The 14,612-nt window shown below is 48.8% G+C and overlaps 1 protein-coding gene across 4 annotated transcripts; it reads right to left on the bottom strand.

Moving 5' to 3' along the window:
* Positions 1 to 561: 561 nt before the first annotated feature.
* Positions 562 to 13,404, bottom strand: WDR76 (WD repeat domain 76). Of its 4 annotated transcripts, none has more exons than XM_074601236.1 (13): positions 13,317 to 13,404; positions 12,331 to 12,660; positions 11,410 to 11,502; positions 9,745 to 9,800; positions 8,775 to 8,904; positions 7,894 to 7,995; positions 7,755 to 7,798; positions 7,510 to 7,663; positions 5,580 to 5,732; positions 3,962 to 4,176; positions 3,357 to 3,509; positions 1,715 to 1,768; positions 562 to 962 (listed from the first exon to the last, which is right to left on the bottom strand). In XM_074601236.1, exons 1-13 carry the CDS (start codon positions 13,383 to 13,385, stop codon positions 707 to 709), a joined length of 1,809 nt encoding a protein of 602 aa, XP_074457337.1. In that variant the 5' UTR covers positions 13,386 to 13,404; the 3' UTR covers positions 562 to 706. The 4 variants fall into 4 exon arrangements, with proteins under 4 accessions (XP_074457337.1, XP_074457339.1, XP_074457340.1 ...); XM_074601238.1 differs by having other exon boundaries at positions 8,775 to 8,901; XM_074601239.1 differs by lacking the exon at positions 13,317 to 13,404 and adding an exon at positions 13,087 to 13,146.
* Between the last annotated feature and the right edge of the window lie 1,208 nt (positions 13,405 to 14,612).

The following is a 14,612-nucleotide window of genomic DNA, read 5'->3' as shown; positions in this document are numbered from 1 at the left end:
GGTCCCCCCAGGACCCCCCCCGCCAGCACCGTGGCACCGCGCACAGGCTCATCAAAGCACCAGCCTCTCGCCACTGTCAGGTTTAGCAGCGTGTCTGCTGTCACTGACCCAGGACACAATTTTTAACGTGAGCGGTTTCGGTCGGGTCCAACACAGCCCCGCGCCGAGGGGTGCGCAGGACCACCCCCCCCCCCGCAGTGCCTGCACCGCAAAAACGCCACGCTCCCCTCGGAACCACGGAGCTTCCCTGGAAACTGTGCGCAGCGGCATCGGCCCACACCGAGACGCCCTTCTGCCTCCAGGAAGGCTTTAATTAGACACGAGACATCTTCAGGGCCACGTTTTGCCGAAGACAGGGATACTGAAGGCCTGCTCCACATTCGCTAACGACAATCATTACGCAGCACCTCGTACCTGTAGCAAGTATCCTACTGACCCAGCCCTTTTCCTTTTTTTGAAAAATGACTTCAGTATCGGGGAAAAATTTCTATTTCGGTACAAACTGCCTGTCATAGCAGGATTAATTTATTTTTTTTTAAATCAAAGAAGTGAATGCCAAAGGTAGTTTAGAAGATTTATTTTAAAGCTTTTAAAATACACTTTTGTCCTGAGAAAATACAGTTAGCTTAGAAACAGCTTAACAAAGATTAAACAAATTTAATGGGAAAAGGTAAAAAAAAAAAAGAAGAAATCTGAGCCACTTTTTTTATTCTTTGAACACATGAAGGCGGCCACTGGAGTTGGCACCCACTAAGATGTTCTTAGTGGGATGAACGACGTTGATGGAACACACGGAACTAAGGCAGTCAATGTTATAAAAGGAGTGCAACAGCTTTCCCGTGTCTTGGAAGACTTGTATTTGCCTGGGACGCGCCATGCTGCCCACCACGAAGCAGTCTTCCTGCTTAGGGTCCCATATTGCTCTGAACCTCGTTAACCAGCGTCCCGTGTTACAGTTATGTCTTCAGAGAAACAAACGGGGAGAAGAAAAAAAAAAAAAAACACAAAAGGAGAGATAAACATTTCTCTTCTTGAATCCAGCATTCCTAAGTATCATCATTTACGTCAGATTGCTTAAACCCATTTTCCTCGCCTCCTAAACCATCAGCATTCACATACTGGATGGGTGGATGCTGCTCCGCTCCACCCAGCGCGTGGCTGGGATGGGACAAAAAATGTAACGGAGCAAGAAGATAAAGCAGAGGGTACTTTGATGTAAGTGATTATTCGTCAAAGTAGTTAGGCTTCAAGGTTGCATACGTCAGTAAAAATAGGACAAACCTGCATAAAGCCTTTCAATAAACTGCAAACTAAGAATTTTCAAGCCAGTCACTGATCTAGTTCCAGCTCCTCAGCAAACCAACCCCGACAGTGGTTCGCCCTTCTGGAGCACAAACGTGTTTTACAAGTGTGGAGACTCTGCCCACAACCACGCGCTTTACTGTCAAGGCGACAGGAAAGCTTCCCTGCAGACGCACAGCAGGCTACGCCCCGGTCGTGCTGGCTGAACAGAAGGCACCCGCGAGGACGAGGGCGAGTTCTGGGGCTAGGAGGGCGCTAGGGCTGCGCTCGCTCCCACAGGTGCCGGTGACCCGGGGGCTGTTTGGGACCACGGCGCCGCGTGGCCTCCGCGCACCCAGTGCGCACACACAAGTGTACCTGGAGCAGAACAGCCATAGCCAGGGCTGTCCTCGCCCCGGTGTGTTCAGCTCACCTGATGGTACTGAGAACTGGGATGGTCGGTGGCAAAGAGGTGGTGTCATAGACCCTAGAACACAGAACGGCGTGTTAGTAAAACGCACGCGTGTTACAAAAGGCAGCCCTTTCCTCCTAAAGCAGCTCGCAGAGATGAGCACAGGCCAGACCACACGAGCCTGGAACACAGTTAGGAAGAGCACAGACACCCAGCTCCCAGGTACCAACATCCCAACTGGCAATTATTAAATTTGCCTTTTGAGTTGGATTTGCTCTTCACTAGAATCGAAGGTCACCCTTTCTGAAAGCTTTCTAAGAAAAGATGACGACCGGCTTGCTGGGACAAGGCAGAGGCTCCCGTCCCCAGTGCCCTGTCCCTTCAGTCACGGCACAAAGCGGCTGCGGGGGGAAGAACGCCAGAGGAGACACACGCCAGCAAGAGACGGGATGCGCCAGGGGTGAAATCCCACCACTAACAGCTTCCAGGGCCAGGACTCCCTCACGCAGGCACAGGTGCTGACAGGGAAACCATCAGCGGCTCTCCCGTGCTGGGCTCTCCTTCACCCCCAATGAACTTTTAGGATCTCAAAAACCCTACAGCAGAAAGTTCAAAAGCTGCTGGGTTAAAAGCTGCTTTTTTTTTTTTTTCTTTGGAGGAGGCAGCGAATAAATGATCCTGTATCTGTTTCTCCATTCTGTCGAGCAGAAATATTCTGGTTTACTCATATCCAGTTTTTACTCTGACATTTGCTCTGTTAGCACCAAGGATTTACAACGTTCACAACAAAGCCTACCTGGAGAACAAATCTTCAATTACCTACAGTAACTAAATCACAGGAAAAGTGGCATTACAGCAGCGCACACAAAAGAACTCTTTCCTGGGTATGTGGAGGGGGAAGAAAGAAAATCAGGTTTCCGGACAAAATACAGAATGCCGTTACAACTGCGCCACATTCGGGTTCCTCCCAGGATGTATGCAGTTACCCATCTTTTACAAACAGGCACAATCTGCGGAGCAGAGGCCCGATTCTCAGCCTGGCCTTCACTGGGCCCCCCCTTTTGTACCTGCTGTTCTTTGACACGGTTGAGGACTCTGAAACACGTACCCCGTGAATATGCAGATGCGATCAGGTATTTACAGGGATAGACTACCTAAATTATGGGCATAAAACTACAAGGTAGAAAGAAAAACTAGATCTCGAACGCAGCACAACTCACGGCTGTCAAAACTAACAAACGGCAGTCAGTTACAAAAGAGCTGCTATTGTCATACTTTTAATATACCAGGAGCTAAAAATAAACTCAGTTTCTAAGTATTTTGTATTCATGAGCCAGGTTTTCAGCTGCGTTTTGTTTGGTTGGTTTGGGGTTTTTTGTTTGTGGTTTGGTTTTTTTTTGTTCATTTGTTTTAAAGGCTAAGAGCACCTGTATATTTTACTGTTCACTGATAAATATTCTTGAGGAAAACGAGAATTAGGAAAAAGCCACCACAAAAAAATCACGCAACATTAGAAATGCCAATGGAAGTAAATCTTTGTCACTTTTAAAAAAGGTGATAAAGGCAGGAAGCTCTCAATGATAGGCAATGCAGGTAAGAAATAATAATAAAACCCACCAGTTGGTATTTTCCATAAAGATTATCCCTTCCCACACCACCTTACCTCAGCTTGTCATCAGCACACACTGTCACGACTCTGTTCCCAGTGACAGGCGAGAAATAGGCAGAAGCAACACTTTTTGTGTGTCCTTTAAGAGAGCTCACAGGCTTGTTCCCGTTGGACTTCAGGTATCGAACATCATAAATACAAACGTCCCTGGAACACACCACAGAGAACACTTCACAAGGTGACAGTTAAATAACTAATACTCTTATGTTTCATTTACCAAAAAATGCTCGAGACACCGCAGGTTTTATGCAAGTTGTGTTCAGAAGTTGACTTCGGCGGCGCATATTCACTCAAACGGCCAGTGGCTCCAGCCCAAAGCAACAGCTCATTAAAGCCCCTCCACAGTGTGGTCTGTCGTAAGACCATTTTGTACCCGTTACCAAAAGCGAAAGGCAAAAGTGTATCGCATTTTAAATCCTACTGAGAACAAAAAACTTGTTTTCTAAAAAGATTACGAAAGCTTTGACTATAAGCTGACAAACTGCCCCAGCAGCAGCTGCTCCTGCCCTCCAGCCGCACCATTTATGGCTGACTTCAGACATCGACGCAGAGAGAACACTGAAAACACCAAATAATGCAGTTCGTTTTAAGCTACGTACGCTGAGCCAGCAGCAATGAAATACTGTTTATTCACTGGGTGAACGTGGACTGTCCTCGTTCTTTTGAAGCCAATGTCTGCAGAAAGCTCTGAAGATGTCCCTGGGGTCCGTCTGTCCACAACAGCAACGCCACCGTCCCAGTATCCTACTACTGCAGTGGAGCCATTCTCTTCCAAAAAGTCAAAGGAAGACAAGTTTTCTTCACTTCTGCATACCTGAGCATAGAAAAGGTCAAATGTAACTGAAACTATTCAACAAAATACACAGAGTTATTCACAATACCCACAACGCTCTATGGGCTGTAGATTTCACGCTTTTCCTTTTTAATATACTAAAAATAATTAATGAGAACTACCTAGTTTGATAGCTCCAGCCTCAGCTATCCAGGTAGGTAACCTTTCTGTAAGACTGGTACGCTTTCCAGAGAGCAGATATTTAACCATCCAAAACAAACTGGCAACAACAGACTCTGAATGCTGTCAAAACTCTTCGGAGACGCTATCACCTCTGCGTTCCAGTAATCAAATGGCTGTTATCCTTGAGCACGTGAGGATTAATGATTGCACCCCTTTCTCCAACCCTACGGAAACCTTTGATCGGGTGCAGAAATGCGAATTTGGCTTCCTGTAATTTGGGAGATCGGTCAGGATGTCAGGCCATCTTATCCCACGGACGTTTCCCCTCACAGCAGCAATTAGCCACAAGGACAATGCTGCAGGAAAGCTTCCCTGCTCCAGCTCCCCGGAGGTGCGCAGGCTCTCCTCCTCAGCAGCTGTATTCTTCCCAACGGCAGGAGCGCTCCCAGAGGTTATCACCAGGCCGTGTAAGCTGGCATAAGGTAAATGGAGCAGAAGAACGGCCTTTCTCTTCCCCCGACCACTAAAGACACATTCTTGCAAGCCTTTGTCCCAAAGAAAGACCTTCCGGCCTCCTGACTGACCCATTGCAGATACTTCCCACGCATCTGGCCTGCCTGCAACCCCACCAAAATTACGCTGCTTGTACGGGTTGGGGAAAAAAAGCTCTTTATGCTGTTGTGGCTCGTTATACTTTCCAACATTAGAGACCTGATCAATGCAGACATATCTGTCAAAATATAAGCAAAGCAAGCAAGCCTCACGAAGCTCCTCCGTTCAGCTGTCTGGCTCACCGGGAAGGCAGTCACAGCATTTTGCTCACTTCAAGACTGAGAAAAGCAAAGTCAACTCGTGCTTTATGTTGTTTCACAACGTTTATTTGGGTGGGGGTTTTTTTGTTAAGATTTAGTTCTTTAAATCACTCTTGTTTGTCACCATTAAAAGGTACTGCTTTTGTAAAGACACACGTATTGCTTAAGTACAAAGATGAAATTAAATTCAACAACTGCAACTGCCTCTCCAGGAAGGAAATTGGGAGTGCCCAAGTTGTTAATATGTTTAATTGAGTAGAAGCATCTCCACATTTTTATGATGTTAATTAAAGGTTACTTCATCTGTCCTTGTGGAAACGGAATCTTGAACTCTCTTGTTAACAAAACAATCAGCACACAACGACTTGGGTACAAGGAGACTAAAGCCTCACAGCAGGACACGCCAAGAGATTTCCAAGGCGTCTGCAGCACAACCGCGGGAGCACCCACCTCATCGAAGACAGCTCTGGTAACATCACCACAGCGCAGAGACTCCATGCTTAGGGACAGCAAGTGAGCAGGATTGCACGGAGAAAAATGCATGCAGGTGACCGAGTAGCTGTGCGGAATGAAGACACGCGCTCCTTCTTCGGACTTACAGCTCTGGAAAACAATTGAGATTCAATGGACACAGGTGCTAATCACCGTAGTTATTTCTGTTAATTACTGCAACTTTCAAAATAGTCTCTGTTTTCCAAATGCTCTCAGTCCGCTCTGGACAACTGTATGGAGGAGGCAGTAGGGTGTTGATGTGTGGAGACATCGGCACAGGTAACAGGCAGCAAGCCCGCCCGGGGGCCCAGCTGGCCCAGGCTGACGTCTTACTGCAACAAAGGGAGTCTCAGCTCGCATTGGAAGAGAGAACTGCCCTCACACGGACACAGCGCCGCCAGGCTACGGCCTCCCTCCCACTACCATTTTCACCGCCATACAAGTAACGTAGCTCAAAAGAGCACTAAGAATTTACTCTCAGTTTCAGAAGTGTTTCCTAATTAGGAAGAGCTGCCATTTCCTGCTGTAATTTAAGCGCACTTCTGTGACTGCAGCCATCACTACTGTATCTGCACATCAATATCTGGCTTTTTTACTGACAGAACTGGTTTCTCAGTTACCACAGCTGAACACCACCTTGCTGGGGACCAAATGTATGTTTATGCCTTTTACATCAAAATACGTACAGATCAGGTTACTTTGAACTCCAGCTATAGTGACACAAACTGAAAGTAAAGCATAATCTCCTATAACTTCTCTTCTAATTCTGGCATCATTCAAGCTGATAATTTAAAAGAAACTGAATAGGTCATTTGGAACAAGTACCAGTTCATTCCACAAAGATTACTCTGCTCCCAGACTTGGTCAATTCCAACCCACTTCACGAGAATAAAAAAAAAGGGAAAAGAGTAGATTTAGCAATTCTGGGCTTCCTCTGCCACGAGGAGAGCCTGCAGCACTCAGAGCCCTCAGCCTCCCCGTCACCAGCTCACACGCTTCGACAGGCAGTAATGCAGCTGCACAGTCAGAGCTGAATCGTACGGAGCAGTTTAAACTTCTTCATAATTGAATAAGAGTCTCAGAGCTGAATTTAGTTGATCAGTTTCCTGAAGCTGTCAAAGCAGAAATTGATCGAGAGAAACTCAAGAGGTTAACGGCATTGCGAAAAACGAGAAGAAAGCCTGCATGGTGTGAACTTCAAGCAGCTGGCTTGGGTGACGTGGGATCAAAGCGGAAGAAGGTTACAAAGGTGTAAGTCAAGGGCATGAATAAAGATTCTCGCTGCAGGAGTAATTAAGGCAATTCAGAAATGATGGTGAGACGATCTGCAGAGCCCTCAAAAGTTTTCAAAGCACCAAATGCTAAGCTGTTTTCCAGACAACGTAAGTAAATACGTGCCAGCATATATTGGCATGGCAATTTCATCTCTGCTGCCTGGGAAAAAACAGTGACTCACTGCAGCTACTCAAAACCTCTACAAACTCAGAACACAAGTACTTGAGCACCCATTTCGTCTCACTCTCCAAAACTCAGTTGTGGTATTGCTACAAGGGTACTGGAATTAGAATCTCAATCTCTCAACAGCAAAATAGAATTTTAACCCTCACTGATAAAATTGTTTCAGATAGTGATCCATTTTCTTCTGCTCTGCCCCCCAAAATTACCAGAGCAACCTTTCCTCCCATTAAAGCTGGCCTTGCCAAGGACTGACCTTTCAAGCAATTCTGGTGAGCTTCAATTTAAGAGACACCCCAGTGTTATCCGTAAGAATGGGGAAAGTGTAAAATACCACCGCGAGGCTGACAAACTAACGCCCCAGGCTGCGCCCCATCTGCACCCATCCTGCAGCAAACAGCTCTGCCGGGTGCAGAGCACACGAACAGCTCACCGCGTTCCAGAGACCGATCTGCCCGGACTTGTCTCCAGCTGCCACAAAGATGATGCTTTCGGAAGGATGGATTGCCATAGAACACACTCGGTATTTCACCACCTTTTTAACGTTATCTTCACTGAGGCCCATGCTGTTCAGGCTGCCTTGGTATCTAGACAGCATCGTTAAAACGTTAGCTATTCAAGAGAAGAAAGAAGGAGAACAAGACAATACCCAGTTTTTAGCTGCTGCCTTCAGATTACCTTTTCATGTCACACGTCTGCTCTTCGGTATCGTTAGCTTTCATCTACAGACAGAAAGGAAATATTTAGTCGAATTAGATTACATAGAACTCAAGCTAAATGACTTTATCCAAAAATAACTAATTGTAACTAGTAATACCTCGCTTATCCTCATCCATGTAGTCAATAATTCTTCTGTCAATTTACCATTCTCCATCTGATCTTCTGGAATCATTGGCAAAGGTCCGGCTGGAACCTGAGGCTGGAATGACATTAGCAATTTCCATAACTCAAATCAACTAAAACTACAAACAAGGTGAATCGTTACTTTCCACACAGCAGATATTCTGAGAACACACCTATGATAATACAAGAAATAAACATAACAACAACAAAGTTTGTATCAAATCTTATTAAAAAGATAAATAGAACTTCAGTAAACACAGCAGCAAAGACAAACAGCTACCTCATGTTTTTTCCTCTCCTTTCTGACACCCCACCGAGGTTGATCTTCAAGAACTATATTACAGAGATTTAGCTTTATTCTACGGCACCATGGAAGATTTAAATTCCCATCTCTCCGAGCAATAGAATTTTTACTTACTGCTATATAACTACTTCAAAGAGGTAGTAAATATCGCAAAGGAAAATAAACTAGATCAAAAGTTACAGTGAAGCAACATTAAAACAGAGTAATAAAACTTTGAATTTAAATCTGCTCAAATCTATGGGCTGTTGAAAAATGCGTAACATTTTACCTCAGGACCCTTCTGATCATCCAAAACTGCACTATTTCATCAAGCCCAGTCACAGAATATTGACTAACGTTCAGCGAGGACATGGGAAGCCTGCTAGTCAGGCTGCTCGAGGGTGAAAGAACAGACCTTTTATTATTGCCACTGTATAATGCACCTTCCCACATGTCTGAAGGTTTTTACGATAAGCTCAGCAATGACGAGTGTTATCAGTCAGCTTCACCAGCAGTATTTTCATAAAGCTGTGTATACACGCGCACACATCTCTAACCCCTCCCCATCTTACATATTCCTCTGCTTCTGGCTGGGCAGGCATCTCCGGCATTGGAGCTCCCGATGGCTCTACTCTTTGCAAGCGCATAGATCTTCGCCGCACTGTTTCATCTTCTGCCTTTTTAGGCTTAGCCCTAGAACTACTAAAACATTTCAAAATTACAGACACAGGAAAGTAAGACAAGCCCTCTGCATTTAAGTAGGAGACTACAGAGTAGGTTCAGACGTACAGCTCTAACACCTGGGCCCAGACTTCCAGCCTAACTCGCTCGGATTCACTTTAGGAGGGCTGGGATTACTTTTGCCTTCAGCAACAGCAACGATCAGCAAGAAGAGCACTTCGCAAGGCATGTATATGTACTGCGTTTTAGTTTTGCTTGTAATACATCCTGCCACTGTCACTTTTCTTCCCAGCCCTCCTTATTTATAATTCATCCTTCCATTCATTGATCTAGTCATCTTTCTCTGCTTTCTTTCATCATATATCTTATTCTTTGTTTTGCACTTAAGCTCGTTTTCCTGCTTTGCCTGGCACTGCCAAACGTCTTCTCTTCTACGCTAATTGGTTACTCTATCCCTTGCACCTAGCTCTCTCCCCTTTCTTTCCCACGCCTTTTCCCATCATTTGTTTTATCATTTAACATTTCTCTCTTTAGCCATCGTGCAAAAATACCATCAGAAAGAAGAAATGGTCTTGAAATACCTTAATACAAATATCACAAAAAGAACATATTCGGTAATTTGACGGCAAAGGTATTACTACTGTCATTTTCGTTCCAAAGAAGGCAGAGGAGAGGCGCTGCCTAGAGGAGCTACCCGTTCCTGAATTCACACAGCTTAAGATAACCAGTTATTCCCATTTAGCTTTATAGGGCGACTCCTCACTAGCTCTCCCTCTTCACAGTATCAGCAGATGGAAGTGCTAAAACAGCAAACACACGATGAAGGAACAGTGACACAAGTCTCATAGAAAGTTATTTTACCTTTTGGTGGCATGAGATTGGCTTTTAGTTGCAATTTGGTGAAGTCTTGCAGCTGACTTAAAAGAGAAAAAAACAAGATTAAAAGTATATATAACAAGCATAAAAGATCAACCTGTGTAAATACAATTATCTAAAGGCTGCAATAAACTATATTGCAATTATTTATCACAATAATAAAAAGGGATTTTTAAGCATTGAGCTGTGTTGTGTCCGCTTTGCTTCCATGTACCAGCAAGACTTCCCTGACTGCTGTGAACGGGACGCAGCACAGCACAGTCTGGATGTTCTGCAGCCGTTCTTTTTATGGAACAAATCAAATATTCCAAACGCGACGCACCAGGCGCAGAAGGACATTTAAAGCAGAACCTGTCACCGCAGAGGCCTCCATTCACAGCCTCTTCTCCATTACATTTTGAAGACAGGCACTGAGTTCACTGGGACTCCAGAAAAGCTTACACACGTCCAGCTCACCGCTAAGACCGCTTGCTGCTCCACTACCATTCCAGCCCACGCAGCACCAGCCCTGGCAGCAAAAGAGGTACCTGTTCTTGGGCTTGGAGCCCACAATGGCCAGGGCTAACGGTAACAGAGATGGCCTGAGCTCCTTTTGCCAGTCTCCGCTACTCTGTGGGCAGTGCTGCAATTCCAGTCAGACTGCCTAGTCTATACCGACCTCTCTGAGAGTAACTGGAAGAAAAGGAGTTATTTTCACTCAGGTTTCAGTCTCGGTGGTAAGAAGTCTTATTGCCTACCAGACAGGCCCACCCACGTCTTGTGACTTGGTACAGTGACCACACAGCCATTGAAGGAGGTAATTCACTCACTGCTGCCAGAAAAGGGATAGATTATGAATTGGAAAACAGGAAAAAAAAAAAAAAAGAGAGAATAAAAGAGTGCAGAAAGAAGAGCAAAGATTTGGATCTACTCACGTGACAGCATTTCAAATCCCACTACCTTAACTTTCTAGACAACTTCTCCAACATGAGAAGAACTATAATGCACTTGCGTCCACCCTATGGCCCAGACTAGACAGGACATGGGGAAGGACTCCAGCAGCACACACCCTGCGGGCTCTTCCCAGGAGCCTCTCCAGCACCGGGCGGTGAGCTGAACCCTCCACCAGCCCCAGACCTGCACCGGACAGGGAGCTGAACCCTCCACCAGCCCCAGACCTGCCACCTGGTGCCTTGCCGTTAGATAACCTGGGTGCGCTGCGTCTAAAACACAAGAGCTCAATGCCCTCGATGGGGAATGCGGGTGCACAGGAAGGAGCACACATTACACAAGCGAGCAGGACGGTGCGTGTACCACACTCAAACAAGCACCTTCATGAGAGCATTTTACCCCAGGGCCACCTCATCTGGCCTGGGTGGGTCCACACAACTGGGTGCCACTGGTTCAGAATACTGTGTCAGCGCGGTTTTGCTTTCTTCACTTTTTATCAGTTTAACCAATGCCCCCCTGCCTTTGGAAAAAGTTAACCAGCAGAACAAACTCCCAATTTTTTACCCAGTCAGGGCAGTCCTGATGTCTCAGAACATTTTCAGGGCCTTCCTCATGCACCTGCTACTGTTAGGGAAGGGCTTCACAACAAGAGGGATGACAGTACAATTATCATCACACTTGGAGAAATACATTTTGAAGCTACTTAGAATCTATACAAACCTTATGCAGCTCTAAAGCAGCAAAGAATTTAGCATTTTCTGTAATGTTCTTCAGTCTTTTCCTTTCATAAGCTGATAATTGCGAGTGTCCGTCCTACAAAAAGAAAAGCCAATTACTCTTTTGTACATGCCATGTAACCGTACTTGCCATGTACAGTTCCATGGCATGCAAGAGACATCCCAGGCTTCTGGGAAGTGAGTCTCTAAAACGATTGTCTAAATCATTTTAAAGTGGTTCAACAGACTTGTTAAAAAAAAAAAAAAAAAGCCATACAAACTGGTGTGATCCTATGTCAATACCAAAACTCGTCCATACAATGTTTTGCATTACAAAACTTACTCCTTAGCATTAATTCTACAAAAAGGGTCAGATCATCAAAATCTTGGTAGAAAGAAAACAACACTGAAGTGAATCAATAAACAACTTAAATACTGCACATAAACACAATACGGTCTTAGATCATTTTTATCCTTCACAGAGGAGAAGGTGGACTTCACAAGTTAAAATGATGATTTAAATATAAAGGAACATTGACAAAACTTTCCTATCTTATGACAGTATCCATCCGTAAAAACGTCGGGAAGGTGGTTTGACAGCACAAGAACACGCTTGTGCTTTTGCTACCGGGTTTTATATACTCAGACCGATAGCGAGAACATTTTTTTTCATCCCTTAGACATTCTGAAAGGGTAAAATGAAGTTTTATACTGCCAGTCAGAGTGGTTAAAAAGAAACAGGAAGAAAGATGATTTAGAGAGGAAAGATACGTGCAAACTTTACTTCTACAGACATAATACACGTGTGTCTCGAGAACCCCAAAACCACCATCCTGTGGTTTGGATAAACAAAACCTCCGCCTGTTTGCGGCCAAGGAGCCAACAGCTCCCGGCGCTGGGGCAGCGGCTCGGGCCGGGCACTCACCGGAGGCGCGTCCGTCCCCGCATCGCTCCCGTCGCTCTCCGCATCCCACGCGCCGTCCCAGCCGTTGCCCGCCGGGCTGCCCGCGGGCGGGGTGGCGGGGGGCGAGGCGGGGGCCGGTTTCCGCGGGCTGGGCTCCGGGCAGAGCTTCTTGCCGGCCGGGGCCGTGCCCTCCGCGCCGCCGTAGGCGCTCAGCAACCGCTTCTGGGGCAGCCGCCGGCCCGCCACGGCGAGCGGCGTGAGCAGCACCCGCAGCTGCCGCGTCGCCACGGCCCGGCGCTCGCCCTTCCCCGGGCTGAGCCGCAGCGCGGCCGTGCCCGGCGGGGTGGACTCCTGCGGGGGGAGAGCGGGAAGGAGCTCGGCGGGGAGCCGCTGCCAGGGCCCTTCCCGCGCCCGCCGCGCCCCGCCTGACACCCGCCTTCCCGCCCCGCTCCTCACAGCCCCGGGATCCCCGGGACCCCTCTCCTTGCAGCCGCGGTCCCCCAGACCTCCTCCTCATACACCCGGGCCCCCCCGGGTCCCCCTCCTCCCAGCCCCGGCTCCCCCAGACCTTCTCCTCATACACCCGGCCCCCCCCGGGTCCCCCTCCTCCCAGCCCCGGCTCCCCCAGGCTCCTTCCTCACAGCCCCCGCTCCCCCCCGGATCCCCCTCCTCCCAGCCCCGGCTCCCACAGATCTTCTCCTCCCAGCCCCCGTCCCCCCCAGGTCCCTCTCCCCGCAGCCCCGGTCCCCTCTCCTCCCAGCCCCGGCTCCCCCGGACCTTCTCCTCACGGACCCGGCTCCCTCGTCCTCCCATCTCCTCACGGCCTCCTGCGGACCCCCCTCCTCCCAGCCCGGCTCCCACGGACTCTCTCCTCGTGGACCCGCCCCCCTCCTCACAGCCCCCGCTCCCCCCGCCGCCCCGCTCCTCACAACCCCGGCCCCTTCCTGCCGCCATCTCTCCGCTCTCCCCGCTGCCCCGGGCTGGCAGCTCTCACGGCGGCCCCCGACCTGCATCCGCTGCCAGGTGCTCGGCGAAGCCTCCTCAGGCTCCGATGTAGCGGTCTGCGAGAGCGCCATGACGGGCCGGGCGCGGGGGCGGAGTCGGCCGCTTCCCGCTCCGGCGAGGGGCGGCCCGGGCGGGCTCCCGCCCACGGCGCCTTCCCGCCAGGGCGGCCGCGCGGTCCGGCCCCGCCGGGCCCCGGGAGGCCGTGTTCGCCTCGAGAGCCCGGGGCCCGCGCGGGCACCAGCGCACGCTCGTCGGCACCCCAGGGCTGCGGCGGGAGGGGGCACAGTCCTGAGGGAGCTGGGGCTGTTCGGCCTGGAGAAGGCTCCGGGGAGACCTTGGAGCCCCTGCCAGTGTCTGAAGGGGGCCTACAAGAAAGCTGGGGAGGGACTTTTTACAAGGGCACGGAGTGAAAGGATGAGGGGAAACGGTTTTAAACTGAAGGAGGGGAGATTTAGGTGAGATCTGAGGAAGAAATTCTTGGCTGGGAGGGCGGTGAGCCCCTGGCCCAGGTTGCCCAGAGAAGCTGTGGCTGCCCCATCCCTGGAGGGGTTCAAGGCCAGGTTGGACGGGGCTTGGAGCAACCTGGGCTGGTGGGAGGTTTTACGCCACTGGGGGGGGGACTTTATGGTCCCTTCCCACCCAAACCATTCTGTGATTCTACAACAGACTGTGGCCAGCAGAGAAGAGTGATGTGTTTATGCTCCCCAAATAAGCGCTAAGCTTGGCATGCTCAGGAGAGAAAAAGTGAACATTTTTAACATTGAGGTTAATTGAAACGGCCTGAAGGCTCAAAAGAGGGGTCATAAAATCCCCAAGACCAGCTCTCGTGGAGTTGTTGCTCAGAAATAGCTGATGAAATCCTCTGCTCCAGTCAAGCGAGCAAAGGGCTGGTCCTGGCCCGGCGCTGCCAGGCATGGCAGGGGACGTGCGTGCACCAACAGGCGCGTCTCTGCAGCCCTCGTCTGAACACACCAGCCTGCCTGGTGCAAGGCAGGGCACTGGGAGCCGAGGGCAGCTCAAATGCCCTTCAGCATGGCTGTGATAAGATCACAGGTTTTAAAAATAATGAAAAAATGAACAACTGAAAAAAGCACACCTGGGGCAGGCCTGGGCGCTCTCAGGAGGCTCTGCACCCGCTCTCCAGCCCCAGTACCTGGGGAATAAAATCTGAAACTTCCAAACATTAATTATATTTTCTATCTCTGGAGAACATCCCGAGACTTACGTTTTCAGAAGAGCAGCTCAGCTCTCGAGCTCTGAAGTACTTATGCAAGTGGCAAGGGAGCGGAACAGAGGCA

The sequence above is a fragment of the Larus michahellis genome, chromosome 9, assembly GCF_964199755.1.
Source record: "Larus michahellis chromosome 9, bLarMic1.1, whole genome shotgun sequence".
Classification (NCBI taxonomy): Eukaryota; Metazoa; Chordata; class Aves; order Charadriiformes; family Laridae; genus Larus; species Larus michahellis.
This window is presented reverse-complemented; position numbering and strand designations above follow the sequence as displayed.

What these genes read in the sequence shown, in the direction of transcription:
- WDR76 (XM_074601236.1), bottom strand. Translation starts at nt 13,385, where the DNA reads ATGGCGCTCTCGCAGACCGCTACATCGGAGCCTGAGGAGGCTTCGCCG. An exon ending in GCACCTGGCAGCGGATGCAG is followed by an intron (nt 12,661 to 13,316) that starts GTCGGGGGCCGC and finishes CTCCCCCCGCAG; the next exon opens with GAGTCCACCCCGCCGGGCAC. An exon ending in CAGACGTGTGACATGAAAAG is followed by an intron (nt 7,664 to 7,754) that starts GTAATCTGAAGG and finishes GATGCTGTCTAG; the next exon opens with ATACCAAGGCAGCCTGAACA.